Source organism: Girardinichthys multiradiatus, chromosome 3, assembly GCF_021462225.1.
Source record: "Girardinichthys multiradiatus isolate DD_20200921_A chromosome 3, DD_fGirMul_XY1, whole genome shotgun sequence".
Classification (NCBI taxonomy): Eukaryota; Metazoa; Chordata; class Actinopteri; order Cyprinodontiformes; family Goodeidae; genus Girardinichthys; species Girardinichthys multiradiatus.
Genome location: NC_061796.1, coordinates 8,719,483 through 8,743,269, shown reverse-complemented (window position 1 = coordinate 8,743,269; position 23,787 = coordinate 8,719,483). Strand labels below are relative to the sequence as shown.

The window sequence follows — 23,787 nt, the reverse complement described above, 5'->3', positions numbered from 1 at the left end:
TAATAAATATTTTCTTAGAACATTATTTCTTAATTTTATGTTATTTTTCCCATTTGGTCAGGTTCATTATTTTTTTATGTGTACATAACATATTTCATAACATATTTTTCTGTGATAGCTTGCTTGACTGTGTATCAAATACACAATGTTAATATTGTATGTTATATGTGATGTGTTTTTTTACCTTCACTACAATTGATTGAACTTACTTCTGTTTTTTTCTGAATATTATTTCAAAAATTGAAATAAATTTTTAAGATCTAAAGTACATTTAATGAAATGTTTTATTGAACTGATATTGGTAGATGAAAAGATTTATGAGGATATGTGAGAAGAAAAATTTAACGCCCCCTACCTGATGGGTAGCGGGGCGTTCACATGACCCTTGGGTGCATGTGCACACATGCTATCGCAAAACACATACTTATGCAAATTCATGCTTGTCCACATTTGTGCACAGTAAACAAAAGAAGAACTTCCATTTCCCATTAACCATTTCTTTAATGGCAATAACACGTTCTTTTCTTGAAAAATTCACTGTTGCCATGTTCTTCCGTACTTTTGCGCAGGGATCAGGTTTTAGGATTTAGCAATTTATGCAGACTTCGTCTTGTTGTGATAAGCTGAACCTTGCAGCCTGCCTTATTTTGTCATTAACATTCTGTATATTAGTCTCCATCAGGCTGAAAAAACAGACTTAGTTTTCACCCAAACCTCTGCACAAGCATCCTATTTTTATAACTTCTTACTCCAGTTTGTCCACAATATTTAAATTATGATACTATATCTGCTGTGAGGACTGTGCAGATAATATGTCAATATATAAATATCCAACCCCCCTTAAAAATATTTGAAGGACCATCTTAGGGAGGCTAATCAGTCCCTCCAGCTTTGGGGAAGAGACCCTCTGACATCTTTCCCTGACCCCACACAGCCAGGTCGTAATGGAAGAAAAGAAAACCTATTTCCTGCAAGACAGCAAGATTTCCTGAATTTGGAAACTTGGGGACCAGACTGTGGCCAACACATCAGCTAACAGCTCTGCCTCTGTCAAGATCTCTGTGATCCGTTTTGTGATAACCTTACCACTTTATATATAAAGCGCTTTAAAAACGACACCAAGGCTGACCAAAGGGTTGTACAAAAAATATTATTAAGAGACAAACATGTCAAATAATTAAATCATCAAAATTACAAGAAATAAAGGCTTGAAATATCTAACTATATGTGTAATGAATCTACATGAGTTTCACTCTGAAATGACTGACAAAAAATATTAAACTTTTTCATGATATTCTAATTTTTGAAGTGTACCTATACATGACTTTCATAGTCTTTACAGACTGAGGATCACACACACTCAACAACTGCATCTGCTGAGGGATCTTAGACTACATTATTGGTCGAACCAACTAAAGACATCAAACCTGAAACGATATATTTCTGTTCCACACATCCATAAAATGAATGCAGTGCAGTTTTAAATACTTTAGGTTTAACCCACAAATGAAATCCTCAAATTAAAATTTGATTTGGATACTATTGACTGTGTTTTTGTAGTACTCATTTGAGAGTTTGAAACATTAATGGGTTTGATGTGAATTGTTGGCTTTATTCTCAAAATGTTAAAATTTCTATCTTGAACAAATACCAACATGTTATGTTCTGCGAGGTTGTAGCAGAGGTTTGGGAGCAGATTTAAGGATAATAAAACACAACATTACTGGTAAGACACAAGGAGAACGGGACAAGACACCAGGCAGGATACAAAGAACCAGCAGGGGAAAATGCAACCAAGCAGTTTAAATACTATGATTAGTGACATGGAAGCCAGGTGAGTTTAATCAGGAGAATGCTAAACAGCTGAGGGAGAGTACCGAGCAGAGAAATAGAGGGAAGGAGACTTACTAATACAGAGAAAATAGAAGGAGCTGAATCAAAACACAAAATGAACTAGAAACTAAAAAAGGGGAAAAGCCTAATACTAATTTAAGCAAAAAAACAAAATGCACAGGAAAAATAACACAAGAAATAACAAAAGTGAAAACTTATACTGACAGTGTATAGCCCACAAGGTCTATAATCCCACATCCCAAGACCCCACTGCTGCGTAATGCTGTATGTGAGGGAGGAGGGGTTGGGCACCAGGGTGCATGAAAATGATCTGTCCTTCAAAGAAGATATATTGTGATCTAATATAACAACAAACCTGATCTTCTCTGCTTTGAGAAAGATGACTGACTTAGAAGAGGTCATCAATCCATCAGTCCGCTCCTTGTGAATATAATCAATTTTGATATTTTGAGATGTTTTTTGCCCTCATGTTATAATCAATTCTATCAGCTATTATAATTTTTTGAGATATTCATCACTGTTTTGTGTTTTAATCTGTTTAGGTTTGACATAAGAATTGGGAAATTAGTATAAATATTAATTTTCATTTTATAAATACATTTTTTAAGTTTATTCTTTTCACCATTAATAAGGTACACTTTAATTTATATTAACAAAAAAGTTGTAAGGATAAGATTAAAGTGAGGGACCTTCCCTTTCCTATCTCCTTTTGGTCTCACACCAGAATCACCCACTGATCTGCTAATGCCTAGACTACTTCTGGGAGTTCTTCTACCTTTTCTGAGGTTCCCTTCTCCCCTCTCGGTGTATATTTCTTTGAATGCCATTCGGAGCCCTCGACATCAGTCCTTGGTTTTCACCTCCATCAACTCCTGGGAGCTTTTCAAGACAACTCCTTCATCTGGAAGATTGCTGGTTCGGTCAACTCCTGATTCTTATCTTTACCTATTCACCTGTTGCCAGTATCCAGACTTACCAACTTGATGATACCAGCAAGGTGAACTTTAACTGTCTTCTGATGAAGTAGTGACAACAGTTAAATTATTGTGTTGTATTGCTTTGGATTTGTACTGATTGTAATTGTTTTTTTCTTCAACACACTTATATCGATCATGGAAAATAATTAGTTTTATCTGCCTGCTTTCGACAATCACTGTAGGGTATACCTGTTTCAATCAATCAATCAACTTTATTTCTTAAGCTCGCTTAAAAAACAACCATGGGTGACCAAAGTGCTGTACATTAACTCTCTACTCTCAAAGCAATATCAAGCAAATAATTAAAGCTTGGACTTATAAGATAAACTACATTAAAGGAAAAACATAATTTGTATTAAAAAACAAAGGGGAATAATGTGTTTTCAGTAATGATTTAAATACCTCAACAAAGGGGGCAGCTTTATTAAAAATGGAAGGTTGTTCCAGAGTTTGGGGGCTGTTACAGCAGAGGCATAATGTCCCTTATTCAATATAAGGTGGTTCTCATGAAGGTAAGGAAGTACAAATCTTAACCTGAGCAGTAACACAATGTAATAACAAATAAGACATACTTCCTAACCCACAGAACTTTCTGTAAACAATATAATAGTACATACTACTCCCCAGAACTCCATTTATACTTTACTTCAACTGAGAAAATTACCTCATAGAGGTTTGACATCTGGCTCTTCTTTAATTTCGCCATAACAAAGGATATATAAAAATCCAATAGGTAGTTGGGTCTATGCAATTAAAAAAGCTGTATAAGAGTTCTGATAGACCCTGAACTCCTCTTTTTAACCTCTGGTCCAGCTAAAATGCTTAGACTGTTTGGGGACAACCAACCGTATATTTGCTGCTCTTCACTTGATCGATGGGCAGAGATTACTTGACTGCCTCCGAGGTTTTATTGATGGTATGATGTCAGATTTCACATGCTGTTTCTTAAAGTTATCCACAATCTCCCTAATTGTGATGTTAACAACTAATATGAGCCCTTTATTGAACTTTGCATTACACAGTGGACATTTTTGCTTCCATTTCCACCAAGTCAAACATGCCTTTCAGAAAGTGTGTCCACATGGAATAGAAACAGGCTTGTTGAAGATTTCCAGACAGATGGAGCAGCATAACTGATCCTCAGACAGGCAACCACAGCAGGATTTGGCCATATCTAAATGAAGAATATTTAATGTTATGTTCCATCAGTTAATACACAAGCTAGGTAACTCATGGTGTGAAGTCACTTTACACAACATACAAATAATAATTTTCTAAAAGTTTTAAAAGAACACCAAATATGTGTACTAAACGGGTATAATGTCTGTGGTCTCCATATTACACTGAATCTTATTAAATTAAAAAGTTATAAAACCAAGGATAAAAAGCAAATAACTTAAAATAACATACAGTACAGACCAAATGTTTGGACACACCTTCTCATTCAAAGAGTTTTCTTTATTTTCATGACTATGAATATCGTAGCTTCACACTGAAGGCATCAAAACTATGAATTAACACATGTGGAATTATATACTGAACAAAAAAGTGTGAAACAACTGAAAATATTTCTTATATTAAAGGTTCTTCAAAGTAGCCACCTTTTGCTTTGATTACTGCTCCGCACACTCTTGGCATTCTGTTGATGAGCTTCAAGAGGTAGTCACCTGAAATGGTTTTCCAACAGTCTTGAAAGAGTTCCCAGAGATGCTTAGCACTTGTTGGCCCTTTTACCTTCACTCTGCGGTCCAGCTCACTCCAAACCATCTCAATTGGGTTCAGGTCAGGTGACTGTGGAGGCCAGGTCATCTGTCGCAGCACCCCATCACTCTCCTTCTTGGTCAAATAGCCCTTACACAGCCTGGAGGTGTGTTTGGAGTCATTGTCCTGTTGAAAAATAAATGATGGTCCAACTAAACACAAACCGGATGGAATAGCATGCCGCTGCAAGATGCTGCGGTAGCCATGCTGGTTCAGTATGTCTTCAATTTTGAATAAATCCCCAACAGTGTCACCAGCAAAGCACCCCCACACCATCACACCTCCTCCTCCATGCTTCACGGTGGGAACCAGGCATATAGAGTCCATCCGTTCACCTCTTCTGCGCCACACAAAGACACGGTGGTTGGAACCAAAGATCTCAAACTTGGACTCATCAGACCAAAGGACAGATTTCCACTGGTCTAATGTCCATTCCTTGAGTTCTTTAGCCCAAACAAGTCTCTTCTGCTTGTTGCCTGTCCTCAGCAGTGGTTTCCTAGCAGCTATTTTACCATGAAGGCCTGATTCACACAGTCTCCTCTTAACAGTTGTTCTAGAGATGTGTCTGCTGCTAGAACTCTGTGTGGCATTGACCTGTTCTCTAATCTGAGCTGCTGTTAACCTGCAATTTCTGAGGCTGGTGACTCGGATGAACTTATCGTCCGCAGCAGAGGTGACTCTTGGTCTTCCCTTCCGGGGGCGGTCCTCATGTGAGCCAGTTTCTTTGTAGCGCTTGATGGTTTTTGCGACTGCACTTGGGGACACTTTCAAAGTTTTCCCAATTGTTCGGACTGACTGACCTTCATTTCTTAAAGTAATGATGGCCACTCGTTGTTCTTTACATAGCTGCTTTTTTCTTGCCATAATACAAATTCTAACAGTCTATTCAATAGACATCAGCTGTGTACTGTATCCACCTCCTGCCAAACACAACTGATGGTCCCACCACCATTTAAGGTCCTTCTCAAATATTAGCATATTGTGATAAAGTTCATTATTTTCCATAATGTAATGATGAAAATTTAACATTCATATATTTTAGATTCATGCACACTAACTGAATATTTCAGGTCTTTAATGTCTTAATACGGATGATTTTGGCATACAGCTCATGAAAACCCAAAATTCCTATCTCACAAAATAGCATATTTCATCCGCCCAATAAAAGAAAAGTGTTTTTAATACAAAAAACGTCAACCTTCAAAGATATTCATAGTCATGAAAATAAAGAAAAGTCTTTGAATGAGAAGGAGTGTCCAAACTTTTGGTCTGTACTGTACATGAGATGACAGTATATTTTGCACCAGAACTGATATGCAAAAATCTATCCTTTTTGTTTGTGTCATGATTGATGTTAGTAGAGGAACCAAAAACAGACTGACGGGCTGTATGGAAACAAGGTGGACGCAACAAAAGAAAAAAGGGGAGAGCAATGAGAACCAAGGAGCATTAATACTGAGGAATAATGAAACCAGGTGACATAGAAACCAGGTGAGTTGAATCAGAGGAATGTTGAACAGCTGAGAGAGAGTGGGGATTTGGGAGCAGAGCGAAGGCGACTTATTAACAGAAAACACATAGGAAACTGAAGCAAAACACAAAAGGAGCTTTTAACCAAGGGGAGAAAGACCAACACTAAAAGAAGAGTCAAAACCAAAATGGAACTGGGAACAGAACACAGGGAATAACTAAGAAACTCAAACAGAAGGGAACAGCATAATATGGAAAGAGCATAGTGGCAATAAAAATCAATACTAAAATGATCTAAATACAAACACAAGTGAGAAAAAATAAGATGATGATTAGCCTCCCTAAGAAGGTCCTTAAAATATTTTTAATGGGGGGAGGTTGGATCTTTATATATTGACATGTTATCTTCACAGTCCTCCCAAGTCTTAGAAGGAACAAAAAATGTGTTATGCCTATTTTTGTATATATCATTAGGACTCAGTGAATAGCGATTAGATATTCATGTTTAATTATGGTAATGGTAAATGGACTGAACTTATACAGGTCCTTCTCAAAAAATTAGCATATTGTGATAAAGTTCATTATTTTCCATAATGTCATGATGAAAATTTAACATTCATATATTTTAGATTCATTGCACACTAACTGAATATTTCAGGTCTTTAATTGTCTTAATACGGATGATTTTGGCATACAGCTCATGAAAACCCAAAATTCCTATCTCACAAAATTAGCATATCATTAAAAGGGTCTCTAAACGAGCTATGAACCTAATCATCTGAATCAACGAGTTAACTCTAAACACCTGCAAAAGATTCCTGAGGCCTTTAAAACTCCCAGCCTGGTTCATCACTCAAAACCCCAATCATGGGTAAGACTGCCGACCTGACTGCTGTCCAGAAGGCCACTATTGACACCCTCAAGCAAGAGGGTAAGACACAGAAAGAAATTTCTGAACGAATAGGCTGTTCCCAGAGTGCTGTATCAAGGCACCTCAGTGGGAAGTCTGTGGGAAGGAAAAAGTGTGGCAGAAAACGCTGCACAACGAGAAGAGGTGACCGGACCCTGAGGAAGATTGTGGAGAAGGGCCAATTCCAGACCTTGGGGGACCTGCGGAAGCAGTGGACTGAGTCTGGAGTAGAAACATCCAGAGCCACCGTGCACAGGCGTGTGCAGGAAATGGGCTACAGGTGCCGCATTCCCCAAGTCAAGCCACTTTTGAACCAGAAACAGCGGCAGAAGCGCCTGACCTGGGCTACAGAGAAGCAGCACTGGACTGTTGCTCAGTGGTCCAAAGTACTTTTTTTGGATGAAAGCAAATTCTGCATGTCATTCGGAAATCAAGGTGCCAGAGTCTGGAGGAAGACTGGGGAGAAGGAAATGCCAAAATGCCAGAAGTCCAGTGTCAAGTACCCACAGTCAGTGATGGTCTGGGGTGCCGTGTCAGCTGCTGGTGTTGGTCCACTGTGTTTTATCAAGGGCAGGGTCAATGCAGCTAGCTATCAGGAGATTTTGGAGCACTTCATGCTTCCATCTGCTGAAAAGCTTTATGGAGATTCAGTCGACTAAAGGTTAATCTTTTCCCCTCCTGGACGGATGAGAAATTACCGTTTCTTTTCTTTAATTTGATCACGGACGCGTGGTCCCCCTCCCCTCCTTTTCTTCAGACCTGATCCCTCCACGATCAGAGAGCAGAAATCAACCTCAACATCATTTTATTCTTTTCATATTAAACCGGATAGGTGCATTTAGAGGTCTGGGCAGGATGAGGCAGTTAAGGTGATGTAGGATCACCAGTAGTTAATCTCAGGTATTAACTTGTTGCCTGCAATAATGATTGAATTATGATATGCTGAGCTGTGTTTTGATTTGCTGCTGAATTGTGTGTAGTTAATGTTTTTAGAAGTTGGATTTTAAAAGTTTTTCATTCAAAGCAACTGGGCCTCACCCGACCACTCTTTGTTCCAGTTTTATTGCTGGAGATTTTCCACTGAGTTCCCGCCTCAGAGTTTATGACTCTTTGTCAAGATTTGGAGCGATCAGCTGGTTGTGGCTAAAGGGGCGTGGCTCCACCGTTTTATCAGCTGATCGCTGCAATTGAGACATCAACACGACAAGAGGATTTCTTTCTATTTAACCCAAATTACACATTTTGTCCATAAAACTGCTGGTTTGATCTTCATAGACACTAAATGCGCATATATATTTTTCTTTTATTGTCATTGTTAGGTAGTCATTTTTATTCCCTTTGTGCAGAATGGTGCTTGTTAGTTAGGTGAAGGTTTTTAGACCAGAATAATGGTATATCAGGATCATTTGGCTTCAATAAATCTTCATATATATAATTAAGAGAAGCGTTTGTGTTTATTTCGTGCAAGAGTGATTTATCTGTCAAAACAAGGTCGAAGTTCCCGCACCTTCAGTGAAGTGGTTGAATAAACAGTGACAGTTGGTGGTTTTGGTTAATAATTTGTAATTATTAAAGAGCTTTGAGCCCATAATCACAACACCAGAGGACATCTCTGATTTCTATTCGTAAGTAATGATTTTTGGTTAAGAAATAAAAAAAATTGAAATTATGATTTTAAATTATAATTCTTGATGAATATTAATTAATCAATAATCATAATCCTTACACACAGGACAAACAATCATGCACACATTCATTCACACCTAAGGGCAATTTAAAGAAACCAATAAACAGTCATGTTTTTGGACTGTGGGAGAAAGCCGGAGTACCCGGAAAGAACCCAGGCATGTACGGGGAGAACTTGCAAACTCCATGCAGAAAGACCAACCCAGGACTTTCTTGCTGCAAGCCAGCAGTGCAACTAACTGCGCCACCGTGCAGCCCTAAACAGCTACTAATATGTCAGAAATAAAACAGTTTTAAACAGGTTATTTACCTCCAGGTCTGCACAACAGTCAAATGAAATATACTACTTTTGGTGAGTTTCTTGAGGAACAAGTCTTCAGGACTTGTAAAACCAAACTGAAAGTAGAACAAAAAAGTCATCCAGCAAAGGTTATTTTTCGAAATATCCAACAATAGTTTGAATTTTGAATTTATCATAAAGGATCAAATTTACCTTTGATAAAAAAAAGTTTTATCTCACCTTTCAGGCTTTGTAAAGTGAGTTCCTGTGTCTGTGTGTAATGGACTTGTGTTCATCAGTTTTTGTTTGCAATGTTTACTTTCACTTCTCAGCAAATGATTCAGATTTGCTCCTCCTAGTTTCAGTCATTTGTTATATCAGTAATTAAGTAAAAGCTAAAACACATAGTAGAATTAAAAACTCCTTTTGGAGCAAATGCTGACTACTGACAACCATGACAGATCAGTCTTTGTTGAAAAATCTGTCTCAGACCTGCAGAGGTGTCAAATTAAATTAGAGAAGGTGCCAGAGTTGAAACATGGACTATTGTATGGGCCAAACACGATAGATGTTTAATCCTGAAAATAAAATCGCTGTTTAATATTCAGAATTCTTTTTTCAAGCAAGAGCAATATTTAGCTTATAATAAATGGCTGGTGTAAAGTTGAAGCTCTTGTTCTTGCGAGAAGAATCAAAAAACACAACATGAACTACAAAATGTGTGCCTTTTGTCTGAAGAGCATGCTTGACATCACTTCCTGGCAACGAGTCTATTAATGTTTTGTGCATAAGATACAGCTTCCTTTACCAGAATTACAAGAGACTTTAGTCTCCCCTGTGGCAGAATTACTTTGAACTCAGACCAAAAACTATTCATTTTACTTCAGTGGTCTGCACTACCAAACGTGGAGCATTCAAGCAGCTTGCATGTCTTCTAGAACTTGGTGTCTGTCCATTATTGGTGTAAATGTCTAACCAACCACATCCTGAATTGCCTTATGTAGGTTGTCACATCTCTATTTTTAAATGTTTTGAGACACTGTGTTTGTTTTGTGACATCTCTATTTTAATTGTGTTCCTCTTTCCCCTTGTGGGGCACATAATATACTTCAGAGGTGCATCACAGAGCTTGAAAAACGTGTTTGGAAGTTGTCAAAAAAGGCAAATAAGTTTAGAAATCGGTCTGTGGTTTTGCCAGAAGATTGATTAATTCAATGAATGACTTGACACATTTCTGAATTTGATTGCAGTAGGTATGTGTGATTGTGAATTTGTCACCTGGAGGTGCAAAGACCTTGCAAGCTGCAAAGTTGGAATTTTCCTCTGCATGGTTTTCCTTTATTTATTATGGTCTTTGTGGCAGGTCAAAACAAATCCTTCAGTGGGAAGGTAAAATATTCAAAAATTCAGATTGACAATAGGTTACACTTATTGATAAATGAATAAAATGAGACTGATCCTTGTTGTAAAATTATATAATGCACAAAGCGGTAAAATGTGTATCATTTCTAGTTTCAAAAAGACTTAATAAAACATGGGACAAGTCAGGAAAGTGCAAATCTGAGAAAGTCTAGGGTGATTGATTAGTTTAACAGAAAAGACATAATTTTGTGATGTACTTTTTGTGCAATACTGACATACACATGAAATCAACTCAATTCAATTCAATTCAATTCAGTTTTATTTATATAGCGCCAATTCACAACACATGTTGTCTCAAGGCACTTCACAACAGTCAGGTCCATACACTCCAATTAATCCTTACAATTGAACAGTGCAGTCGGAGTTAGCTTTTTATTCAAATGGGATAAAAAGTTTTTCTGTCTAAGGAAACCCAGCAGATTGCATCCAGTCAGTGACTTGCAGCATTCCCTCCTCCCGGATGAGCATGTAGAGACAGTGGACAGTGACTGGCGTTGACTTTGCAGGAATCCCTCATACTGAGCATGCATGTCATTCACCATTATAAGCAGCAATGCAAAGTCCCAGAAACATAATACATTGCACATATTTACTATATTAAAAGCCATATAATCTTGTTACACAATGCACAAACTTTCAAGACCGATGTTTTTTAACCAACAGAATTTTATGTATACAGTACAATAGTACATACCACTCCCATAAAACCCCATAAAAAGAGGGATTTGTATTTTACTTCAACTGTGTATATACTGTAGATTACTTCTTTAACATACACAGGTACTCAAAAATGAACAGAAATAAAATACATGAAAAAGAAAAAAATTTATTAAATGCAAACCTTAAATGATATAAGTATTTCAAAATGTATGACTCAGGTTATTGATCTGATGACATACTGCATATATAGCTTGTTTATGTCTAGTCTCAGGAAATCCCCATCTAAAGTTGGTTTAACTTGGCAAGCTTAAAAGCAAACCTAAGATGTAAAGAATCACAAAAAAACCAAGCCAAAAGCAGAAAGGATCTACATGACCTGGTATCTTCTGAATTCTTCTTTTTAAGCTCTGCACCCAGCTTAAAAGTTTATGTTGGCTGGGGATGAAGCACAGTAAAATTGGCTCATTGAAAGGACGGCCTGTAAGTTGATACATCCAGATGTCATTATCTGGATCAAGGAAAAGTACAAGGCCATTATCATAATCTACAAGCAGGAGTATTTTCTTAGTGTTCCTCCTAAGCGTAAATCTCAAAATGCAGCATCCATCCCAGTTCGATGGGAAAGTCATTGTTCCTAAAGTTGACGCTCTAACTGCTGCTAAATCACAACCAACACTTCTGTGGACTTGAAACTCATAAATAGCTTTTCCTGTGATGATACCGAGATGATCAAACATGCAGTTATATCCATTCAAATGATGTGGGGCTGTCGTTTGATGAGTATTCACATTCTCTGCTCTTTCACCTTTAGCCTTCTTTTTACTCTGTACCCTTTCATTCTTTTTATTAGTTTTCTGTACATTCCCATTCCTCCTCTTGATGTGAGGTAGGTGTACATGTGTTTCATTCAAATTAATTGTGTCATGACCAGTATGTTCTGTGCACAGGGCACAAAAATGAATGTTATCATTCAAACAGAGAAACTCAAAAATCCGGTTGTGTTCCCTGCAAATTCTCTCCTCCAGGTTGGAAACAGGATTTGACAGTTTGTGTCTTTGCAAGGCAGCCACTCTCAGGTGAGACTCCAAATGTTTGTCACAAAAAGAAGCTAAGCACACCAAGCAGGTTTTTGAAGCTTTGAGCTTGTTCGCTGGGCAAATGTCACATGACACCTCCCCAGGTTTCACTGAGGATGTAGCGTCAGCTGTCACGTGATGTTTCTTAAAATTCTCCACAACCTCCCTGAAAGTGGTGTTGACGGATAATTTGAGGTCTTTGCTGAACTTCTTTTTGCACAAAGGACAATGACATTCTTGCTTCCCGGACCAGTGCCTAGCCAGACAGGTCTTGCAGAAGGTGTGTCCACATGGAGTAGAAACAGGCTCAGTGAAGATGTCCAGACAAATGGAGCAGCAGAACTGATTCTCAGACAGGAAATCGCTGGATGTGGCCATGCCTAAAGGGCAGATTTTTACAGTTTAAGCCACTGAGTAAACCATAAACTACAGAATGTTACATAAAGTATCCATACCAACTATTTCACTTTGTGCCATGCCACAACCACAAACCTCAATGTATTTACTTGGATTTCATTTGAGAGACTAACACAAAGGAGTGCATGATAGTTAAGCTAATGTAAAACTACTCAGGCATGACTATGCTTTTTGCTGGGCCACGCATTTTATTTTATGCTTCATGTTCATTTGGCTTGTGCTTTGTTTTATTACATAAAGTATTACACACCTCCTTCAGATGGCGTTGAATTCAAGTATGCGAAAAGCAACCAGAAGAAGTCAGACAGATGCAATGCTGAAAGATTAGCATCAAGTACGAAGGGATTATAGTTAAAGACAACAGGAATCTGAAATGAAGAAACAAGCCTAATTCCTTTGGTAGCACACATCCAACGAGGTATGTTTATGTCTTATATCTTTAGTTTGTTTTCTAATACATGTACAAGCGTTTAATATTGAGTTTTGTGTTTAATTTTTCTTAAGAGATAATTGTTGTTTTGTCTATGTGTTTTCTTCAGTTTTTACATGTTGATTTTTAATAAATTTGTTTGCGGAAACCACTGGTGTCTGAACATGCTTAATGGGAATTAGAAAGACCATTGAGAGAAGCAGCCAAGAGACTTGAGACTGGGGTGGAAGTTCACCTTCCAATATACCAAAGGCCCTAACCATAATGTCAGAGCTTGTGTTTAGATCAAAGCATAGTGATGTGATGAAATGGTGTAGTCAAAGTCCAGACCAAGATCCAATTGAGAATATGTGACATGTTTTGAAATGCAAAGTTCTTGACATCTTTGACATGTAGGTTCTCGGTGTCTGGGGATGGGTGCTCAGGTGTGTGCCGGCTCACTCCTGGTGGCTGCTAGGCAGGGCATGGGTCCCCTGGCTCTGTCGAGCCTCTGCTTGGGGGGTTGTGTGCCCTTGGGAGTCAGATCTAGGTCCTTTGCTGGATCTGCTCCAGCATAGCCGGCTGCCGACAGTGCCTGTGGGCTCTTCGCTGCAGCTCCCTGTGGCTTCTGCACTGTGGCTGCTAGGTGGTTACTCCGGGGCTGTAATCTTCTATTCTCTGGGGTGGTTGGGGAGGTTGTCCCTGGGTTCCTGGGCTCTGGGGGACCTTTGGATCTCTGTGGCTAAAATCTCTCTCTGGGGTCCTTGGGGGCAGGTCTGTGGCTCCTCATGCCTGCTATTGAATATTCTTATGGAGAGACCTTATATACACAAGTGTGCTCACACATACACCTACAGATGTTTGGATTCAGGTGTTTGCAGATACACAGAAATACTCTATATTGATGTGTGGTTGCTACTAAATACACCTTGTATTATTTAGTACCGTGTACTTTTCAGTAATTTGTTATTGTTAAATATGCGTTTAACATTTGTCCCGGTGTTTTGTGTTTTTTCCTGCGTTCTCTCTCTCTTTCTGCAGGTGTAGAAGCAGACTTCTATGCTGTTATCATGTATTCTCTTCATCCTTCTTTTCTCTCCTCTATTCTTATCTTCTCTCGCTTTTAACTTTTTGCCCCACCTCTGTCCATGTCTTTATTCTTTTTTCCTTTTCATTTCCATGTCTTTTGCATTTGAAATAATCCCAAAGCAATAGTTTTTTTACATATATATCAAGAGGAACAATATTGCGAAAGCTGTAATGCTCCACTTGTCACATCTGTTGAGCTTAGTTTTGGCACTCAGACAACAATTCTGAGAGCTACACTGCCAGACAGGAGAATGGGCAAACAATTTTGTGTCCAGATATGCAAAGCTGATACATTTATACCCCATTATATCAACTGTAAATATAGCAAAAGGTGGTTCTACAAAGTTTTAAATCAAGAGAGGGAGGGGGTTTAATACAAATGCCAACCACACATTTCAGATTTCTATTTGTAAAACATTTTGCAAACCATGTATTATTTTCCTTTCTATTTACACAAATTTGTAATGATCTTTTGATCTGTGGTTTTGTGTTTTTATTTTTTATTTTTATTTGTCACTTGCTCTGGGTTGCAATCTTTAGTTGAAGTTATTCTCTGTTGAGGCAAATTTCTGTTTTATTTATCTTTCCTTGATGTTCTACTTTATGTTTTTCTGTAACTCCTGTTTCCGTGTTTCTTTGTTGCCTTTTCTTTGGAATCCTGATCGGTTGTGTTTCTGGGTTGCGTGCCTTACAAGTTTCTGTGTCTATGCTTCTGTGGTTCTCGGTGTATTCTGTCTGTCAGCCTTTATCTCCTATTTCCTCCATTGTTTTACCTTTGTGTCTCCAGCCTTTTCTTCCTGATAAATCACCCTTCGTGGGGCGGGGTGTGTGGCATTGTGGTAGAGTGCGCGGCGCAGATACAGAGGCCTTAGTCCTCAATGCAGTCCTGACCCCAGAAACCTCTGCTGCATGTCTTCCCCCTCTCTCCACCCCTCTTCCTGTCTACCTACTTTGGGAAAATAACAAAAATAAAGGCCACTAGTACCGCAAAAATAAATAAATCACCCTTCATGAGTTTGCCATCTTCTTGTCTGTGTTTGGTTCCTGCTACAGCTCCTCAGGACATAATATGTGTTGACTTATTGCCACTGACAAAACTCTTTGTTTTGTGGGCCAGAATCATTAGGTCAAAAGTAATTGTCGGCCACAAATTTTTTTTATTTTTTTTTATGAAAACGCAGAGCATTTTTTGTTATTTTTTTTATTTGAATGAAACAAACAAAAGTCTGATTTAGTTGAAAATAGGGTTTTTGGATTGATTGTTTTCTAGAATTTCTTTTATTCTATTCTCGGTGTTAGAATGGCCTTTAGCAGCTGGATTAAGCAGCAGGTTTGAGGTAAAGATGAGGTGCAGACCAACCAAGTATTTATTCACTCACATTGAGCAGGTACACAAACAGGAAGAGAGTCCTGTTTAGTAGGTCACACAAGATCTCAGCAGCAGCTTACAATGATCTTAACTGGCTGCCTTTTATAGCCCACTACATTCTCCAAGACCTAATTATAAACAGAGTAAACACAACATATTTACACTAACAAATATCTACAAAATGGCTAAAATGTCAAAACCTTCAAAAAAACATTATCTTTCACTAAAATATCTAAAAACACTTTTCCATTTCCAGATTTAAATCTATGATGCTAAATCCTAAAGTGCAAAGTTTACTTTCCCCGCTTCTCAATCCATAAATGTTCTCTTCAAGAACCTTTAAAAGGTGATCAGGACCCTGGGGGATATCTTTCAGCCTGAACACCCTGCAGAGGAAGAGACAGGTAAGTCACCTGTACAACAACTACTACAATACACTTTAAAACATCAGTCTTAAACAACTCATTTCCAAGATTAAAGTAGTACTTGTTATTAGTGATAGCGAGATGATGTCTCGTGAAGAGCTGAAGCTTTCGACTAATAAGCCGAAGCGCCATGATGCTTTATTTGCTCTACTATGCCATCGAGTGGACAATAAATGTAAAACAGGCAGAGTGATCAAAATGACAGGGCTGTGAAGCTTCAAATTAAATAATGTCACGCCCGGCTCACAGGCTATGACAAAAATGGGAAACAGAAGAGCAGATCGATGAGAAAAATAATTTATTAAGAAAAAAAACTATGTGAGGATCAACAACAGCCAGTCTGAGGAATGAGTGCACAAGCACTGCTGCCCGCTGCAACCAGGTCTAATCTGGAAGCCAAACCAAGCAGGGTCGTAACTGGCTGAAAGCCAGCCCAGTGTATTCAATTAGGCAGCCAAGCCATCCAACTGCTTCCTGATTGAAAATGAGACAGAGATACCTAGTAGACAGGAGGGGGCCATCACAATAAAAAGAACAACGGTGTTTGTGATGCCAATAAATAAATTCTGAATATGGTCTCAATATAATCTTAGTCTCTATTTGCAATACAATGCCTGGATCAAAGGGTACCGTGTAGAGAGATAGGGGAGAAGGTTTTGACGTGAATTTGCTGGTCGTACTTTGTAACCTGCTTATAATAATGACCTTTTAATTAATCAGATAAAGCCTCATTGAGATTAATAATTTCTTTTTCAAAATAGATTTGGAATGCTGTATTCCGAGGGCAAAGCGCCGAACCTTAACCCCTAGACCACCAGGGAACATGTATTCAAAATGATTTAGAAATCACGCTTTCACAGGACACAGATGAAGCAAGGGAGGCAGAAAAGCTATGGTTAATATATACATTTGGATAAACATCCTTCTGTCAGTTCCAATACTCTCCTCTTTCTTGCTGATTCCAAAGCAAAAAAACAAACACTCAAATAGATTGCTAGGCACCCACAATACAATCCCAAGACAACAAAATGTGACAGGGGAATTGAACTCGAACGTCACCACTTACATGAACACAAGCCTCGATACAAGCTTCATAAAAATCTCCCTGGATTACTGAACTCATGCTTCGAAGCCTCGACACAGAAGGACACACCACTACTTGTTATCCATTTGTTTGTTTACAGGACTGGCCTTCTACAGCGATAGCCAAGAAGAAGCTGCCAGAGCACAACTACAAACAACAGCAATAAAAATGCTTCAGTATTATTTCATTTAATGCAAACAAATTGACATTTAAATGTGTCTCAATAATAGTAAAGTAGACCTTCATTACACTCAGCAACAACAATGGGATATGGGTCACACTTTCTTCAAAAACACACTTTATTTAGCCAAGTTTAATGAATGGGTGTAAGCAAGTCTTCTTTCAAATAACTCACTGGATGTTTGTGGCACCTTTTTACCAAGCCAAGTAAGCTTTGTAGGTAAAGCACTGTTGAAAACAGCAAGCACTGACCAAAATGCCGAACGTAAAAATGTAAAAGAACAAGAAACCTTACATGAAATTAAAATAAAAGTAAAAAGTGTGGTTTATAAAATACTAGTATTTTGTTTTTTTTTTCTTGTTTGCACCACTTAAAGAATTTCACCAAGGAGGGCAATCACCACAGTCAGATTTTCACCCAAAGAAAATAGCAAAAACATTTTTTTCAGCATCAACTGCCTGTGTTGGCAGACCAAATTTGTACCATTCTTAAAGTGTGGTCGCAGGCCAACACTGATTTCACTTTTTACTCAGCTTAAATAAAATAATAGTTTGTTTTTTTTTAAGTTAAGATGAAATATATAAATTATACCCCGGTGGCATCGCGATAACAGCCAAAAAAAGTACAACGTACACAGATCAGATTATTTCCAACTAGGTCTTAAAGTAGTTTTCAATATTAAAATTCTGTATAAACACATACAAATCACTTCAAATATAGCTGTTTTGCCTCTTACTACTTGTAAAAATTACTAAATAAATGCGGAAAAATGTAAATGTGATCGTGGATAATGTAGGAATCATGACCTCTTTGTCACGATCTCGAGTTGTTTGGGTTTTGATTTTCTTTTGTCTCTATTTTGATCATTCTCTTTGCTCTGTTCTTTTACAGATCAGTTTCCATGCCCGGTTCTTCTTCTTTGCTCTATTGTTTTTTACCCATGATCCATGTCTCATTCTCCTTGTGCCATGCAGTGGGTTTTTCCTTTTTTTTCATGAACATTTTGTAAATCACCGGGCAGTTCCTGCCCTCCTGTCTGCATTTGGGTTCATCTTCATAAACCACACCTCTTGACACCATTGCCGTCACCCACTGGTGAAAACAAATGTTTTGTGTTCGACGGAAGCACAAAAATAGGAAGTCAGTCAGCTGTAAAATGCCACGCTGCAAACGAGTCTAGGCCTGTTCTTACAAGTTAAGTTGGAGTCATTCTTAGGATGATCACTGCAACAAATAGTTTCATACAGAAAATTAACACAGAATCAGTATTAAGTCCTTAGAAACCACCAGTTCTTAAAAATAGAGCAACGTCTTCAGTATTCTGCTATGTGACATGAGACAAATAAAACTGGGTCACACTCAAACACACACACACACACACACACAAAACACACACACACACACACACACACATACACAAATGTGTGTTTTATGACAACTAAAATAAGTGTGTCTACCTCTCGTAAACAGCTAATGATTGGCCTTTTAAGAATTAAAACCAATTTAAAAGGCAGATTGACCTTCAGGTCTTTATAAAAGTTTTCACTTTGATTTGCATAAAGTAAGCTCAATATGTGCTCACATGGGTGAATGTGTGCACATATTGAGCACACATGAATGATGTGCTGTGTAGTAAAAGGAAATCCCTTCAATAAACACAGACAAAGCAGCATACTGTTTACCTTGCAATGAAAATGTATTCAATTAGGGATTAAACCTATTTATTGCACTCCACTAAATGCAGTTTTATGATATATGCTTAAACTAATCATAAACAAATAAAACCGAAAAGTTAAACTTAACCTGTTCCAGGTGTAAAGTCAGGATCCTCTGTATCTGAGTACAAACTGACTGGTGTTTATCAGTGGAGAGAACAACAGCAACATTTAGTTTCATTTCTCTGAAAATGATGCAGACGTGCTCCTCCCATATGGTCACATGTTTTACTCTTGTTATGTAAGAATATATCAGTAGCAGCTGTAAGACATATTATAGCATAAATTTACCTGGATTTAGGGAAAACTGTCAGCTGGTAAACTATTGATTATGGTTATCGGCTTTGATATAGTGTCTGTTTCAATGAAATTAACAACTTAGTCAATTAAGTCAACATCCACTATAAAACAGGCCAAACCTTAGATGTCTATGTCTACCAATAATGTAAGCAGGGATCTTGACATGCCTACATTATTTGTTATTGTGACTAGCTGCTTTACCTTATAAAGTGATGAGTAAAATTACTAAATCAAATTAAATTGTGATATACATACATGTTTTAATTAGACACATTCAACTTATAGTCAGCAAAACCAAAAATGTTTCACAAACAAAAAATCACTTCTCCGAATTCTGTTTATAGAAAGCTACCTGTAACTGCTCAGGACTGTCCTATTAAACAAAATACAAGTTCATGAATGTTAATGACCTAAATAAAATCCACATCTAATCATAGTAAAGGTTCAACGCTGAATATTTCTTAGGCCAAAGTTCTGAGTGTGGAACTGAAATGATTCCTTGTGAAGATACCTTTAATGTGCAAAGCAACTCCTGGCAGCCAGTGTTTTCACATCTGTGAGATTCTCTGGTGTGACAGAGGAACTCCCTTAAACTCATTGGTTGTATAATACGCCACACCTCCTGTGATGCCCAAAACTAAAAAGTGACATGAAAGTTAGCTTTTATAGAAGAATTAAAACAGCAACAGTTGACCAAAGTGCAGCACACAGTATAAAATAAATGTTAACTTAATCAGCAAATACAAACTATACTGAAACAATAAAAATAATATCTTAATAATGTAATACAACCAGAAAAAATTATAAAAAGCTAGATAACAAACTGGCTGATTCTTTCATTTAGTCATCCTCTCTCAACTTATTGCAAAATTATTCTTATGTCATAAAATGTCAAACAGAATATTGGCCCTTTATAGGGTTTTAATGTGCCTTTTTGAAAAATTTTTATTAATGAAGTGTCCTGCTTAAAAAAAAATGTAATTACCCTGCTTCGCAGTTGAGTAGGCTTGCATGTTTATTTGCTTTAGCATTAATTTAATACATTAGTAGTAAGTATACACTGAGTGTTGTTTGATAACTAGGATCAGTTTGGAATATATGAAATTAACTTTGAGCATGTCTGTGTGATTGGATTAAATTGACTTTCTTTGTAAAGTTGAGACGACATTTCGTTGCGAATTGGCGCTAAATAAATAAACTGAATTGATTTAGACAATTACCTACTAAATGTATTTTTTCTTTATGATCTTAAGTAAGCTATTTATTTGTTGAAATCCAGTGAGATTATTGAGTGATGATCATTGAACACAATAGACACAATATTTTCATGCTAACTGGTTAATTTAAAGCATCAGACTGGATGAAAACATGGGTGAGATGTTTTAGGGAACAAGTCAAACATGTCTTTGTTCAGCGTGACTCCTGACTGGAGAGTAAAAGAAGCATATAGATTGTGATAATCTATATGTAGCTGCTGTTTTGAAACCAAATCAATGACGGTATGAATAGAAAACACATATGTCTCAAAATCTATTCAGATCAGTTCCTCACTTTTTTAATCATCCCAGAGAGACAGTTTTCCAACCAGAAATTCCTCCCCCATGTGTTTTTGTACAACCACACCTCTCTGCAGCTGCTTCCTGCTGCTATGAAAACAAACAGTGAGCTCCAAATGCTGAGCTCACTGAAGATTAAAGCAAGTTTTATTACCAGCTGTTAATTACACACACCTCTTGTAGGACTCCACTTTATTTGTTTATTTTGTAGGTAATTACCACAAGAAGGAATGCACTATTTTATCTGATAGCTCATTTCCACATAAAAGTAAAAAAATATTTATTGTACCTCCTCCACCTCATTAAACCAAAACATTTGTAAATATTTTTTTTTTCTCAAAACTAATTAATCTACACTTTGGCACAGTTCGGATATAACGACCCAAATCCAGATCACAGAGTGAAAATGTAACATTGCTTGGCTCTAAAAGAAAACACACAGCATGCCGGCATTCCAAGTATTGTGCAGTTTCATTCATTCTCTTTCTTAATTGCAAACATCCTTTAAGATGAGTCCAGATCTACATATGATATTGTCAGGATCTGTGCCATGTCTGTCTGCTTGTTGCTGTTAATGTTCTTAGCCTCTAGATGGCGCTGGAACCGGAGGAGAGGTGACAGGTGTTCTCTATCTTCTTGATGATCTGCTGAGGAGTATTTAAGGAGGAGGCTGCCAGCAACTCACTGCCAGAGTGTTGCCCTTTGTGGTACAGCTCATCCACATTACCTTGACCTTGCTTTGCTCTTTGTAATTTTGGATTTGTTGCCTTGCAGGTTACCTGAACCTGACTTTGCCTTCAGCATCGAACCCTGCCTGGATTACCGTCTTCTGGAAAGAAATTATCCAGCTCCATGAACCAAGACTCAAGCCTCCTGTTACCTCATTGGATCAAACCAGCTGGCAGTCTCCTGATTCCTTCGTTCCGTGGATCTCCTTCTGCGAACCCTGTCCACCCTCCTTCTTACACCAACTACAGAAACTCTTGGACCATTTATCATCCTGGCACACCAGTATTCACAGTCTCCAGTCCCACGGGTAAACAACTTCCTGGTTTCTCCACCCCTCTCTGGTGGATCTCTCCTTCAAATCAGTAAGACAGAATTATCATTTAAGAACATAGGTCCAGAGTTTCCCCTTGCTTACTGTTCTGTTTATTTTACAGTTGGTATCCCGGTTCCAGTTTCCTGCACATTTCAACATACTGTAAAACTCCTTACTGTTAAACTCTGTCTCCTGAATTGCTCTGTCTCCTGAATTGTTCGAAACATTATGACAGATATAAATGTAAAATTTTCTTTGTACTTGATCACGTTATTTAAGAAAATCAAAGAAATGTGTTGGGATTATGATTATTGATTAAATAATATTTACCAATAATTATAATTAAAAATCATAATTTGAGAATTAATTTCTTAACCAAAAATCCTCATTTATGAATCGAAACCAGAGATGTCTTCTGGTGTTGTAATTGTGGCTCAACGCCTTTGATAATTACAACCGTTAAATACTCAGTAATAACTATTACCAGAGATTTCACTGTTTAATCAACCTTTTCTGCTGAAACTTGGGGAACTTTAACCTTATTTTGACTGACAAATCACTCTTGCACAAAATAAACACAAACGACTTCTCTTTATCTACATGAAAATTTATTAAACCAATCAGCCAGACACAATCAACTCTTCGATTCAATAATCTTCACCTACTTAAACATGCAAAGTTCTACACAAAAGGGTAAAATATCTAACTACACAAAATAAAAACAGCAGTGAGTGTGTATGAAATCAAACCAGCAGTTATGGCAAAAGTACAAAGGGAATATGGTTGGACGAAGCTTTGGGAGCGCAGTCCACCAGAAAGTGTAGCTCAGTGAGATACAGGCAGTCATAAAACTTCCCCCGCCGCTGGGGATGTTACAGAACACAAAGGGTTATAAGACAAAGAAAATGATTGATTTTCACCATAAGGTTATTATAACGGTGCAGTTTCACAGTGCACCTGCTCTCAGGTGTTTACACAGTAAAAGCACAATACTGCGAGACTCGGCGGCCTCAGAAAACAGTAATCACGTTTCAAAAGAACAATGGCATGCACATACAATTCAGAACACCTTAGACTCTAAGTGGCGATTCTACATCACACTAAATCTCCTCTACCCTGCCCAAGCTATTCCTAATAAAAAAATGAAAATAAAAGGTGGATTTTACTTGTTGAAGTCTTCCTTCTGGGGCAGCGAGTGAGAGAGAAAAGGGGGTGAAGAGTTCCTGCGCGTCCGCAGTTAAACTCCAAGAAAGTGGTCAATCTCCGTCTTTTGGCCTCCTTGGCGAAAAGGAAAAATATGATCTGACCGTCAGCAGTCGACTAGAACAAAACAAGGTGGCGATCTGTCTCCTTGAAACCACTGTGAGGGTTTTTCTTCTGTTACGTGTTAAACTCACGTCTTCGATCGGCAAAGTGAAATTTTTGGCCTTCTTATTCCAGAAACCTCTTTCATGAATTTTTCGTTGGTCAACGAAGGAGAATAAATGAAGAATCCACGTGGGACCTCTTCTTCTCCAGAGGGATGCTTCAGTTACTGGTCCAGTTTCCAGCGTAAAAGCAAAGCTTTTAAAGGGGCCACCTTCATTTATGCTTTCCCGTGACGTCAGACTTGGGACGCCCCGTCATATCAGCCGCAGTGTCCGCTGGGATTCGTAGTAGCGGCTATCCTGGGATACAAAATGGCCGATGACGCCAAACGGCCAGGTAGCGTCCAGCAACGTGCAAATGGTCCAATATTCAGCACAACATGTGGTCCAACATATGTGACACAAAGAAACATTAAGAGAAATGTCCAAAAGATCCTCCAACACTCCAGAACATATAAACCAAATTCAACTCATAGTCTCGATAAAAACGTAGAACTACAAGAAAAACAGGCTACCTTTAAAGTGATTTGATGCAATTTATTTTTTTTATTTCTAAACAATTACAATTGACCAATAAAAATATGAGAAACTTAAATTCAAAATTACTTTATTAATCCCAAAGGGAAATTAAATGTTGTTATAGTTCATATTTTGAAGGTTTCCTCAAAGAGCCGTTGTAGATGCTGATGGCTGTGGGCAGGAAGGATCTCCTGTAGCGCTCCATCTTACAGCAGATC

The 23,787-nt window shown here is 37.9% G+C and overlaps 1 protein-coding gene across 3 annotated transcripts; it reads right to left on the bottom strand.

Moving 5' to 3' along the window:
• Positions 1–10,601: 10,601 nt before the first annotated feature.
• LOC124863161 (E3 ubiquitin/ISG15 ligase TRIM25-like) lies at positions 10,602–18,955 on the bottom strand. Of its 3 annotated transcripts, XM_047357443.1 has the most exons (3): positions 18,874–18,928; positions 14,785–18,294; positions 10,602–12,476 (listed from the first exon to the last, which is right to left on the bottom strand). In XM_047357443.1, the coding sequence occupies exon 3, from the start codon at positions 12,472–12,474 to the stop codon at positions 11,314–11,316; it is 1,161 nt and encodes a 386-aa protein (XP_047213399.1). In that variant the 5' UTR covers positions 12,475–12,476; positions 14,785–18,294; positions 18,874–18,928; the 3' UTR covers positions 10,602–11,313. The 3 variants fall into 3 exon arrangements, with proteins under 3 accessions (XP_047213399.1, XP_047213392.1, XP_047213384.1); XM_047357436.1 differs by lacking the exon at positions 14,785–18,294 and having other exon boundaries at positions 18,874–18,955; XM_047357428.1 differs by having other exon boundaries at positions 10,602–18,294.
• Positions 18,956–23,787: the final 4,832 nt, after the last annotated feature.

Coding starts and splice junctions, on each gene's coding strand:
- LOC124863161 (XM_047357436.1), bottom strand. CDS start 12,474: ATGGCCACATCCAGCGATTTCCTGTCTGAGAATCAGTTCTGCTGCTCC.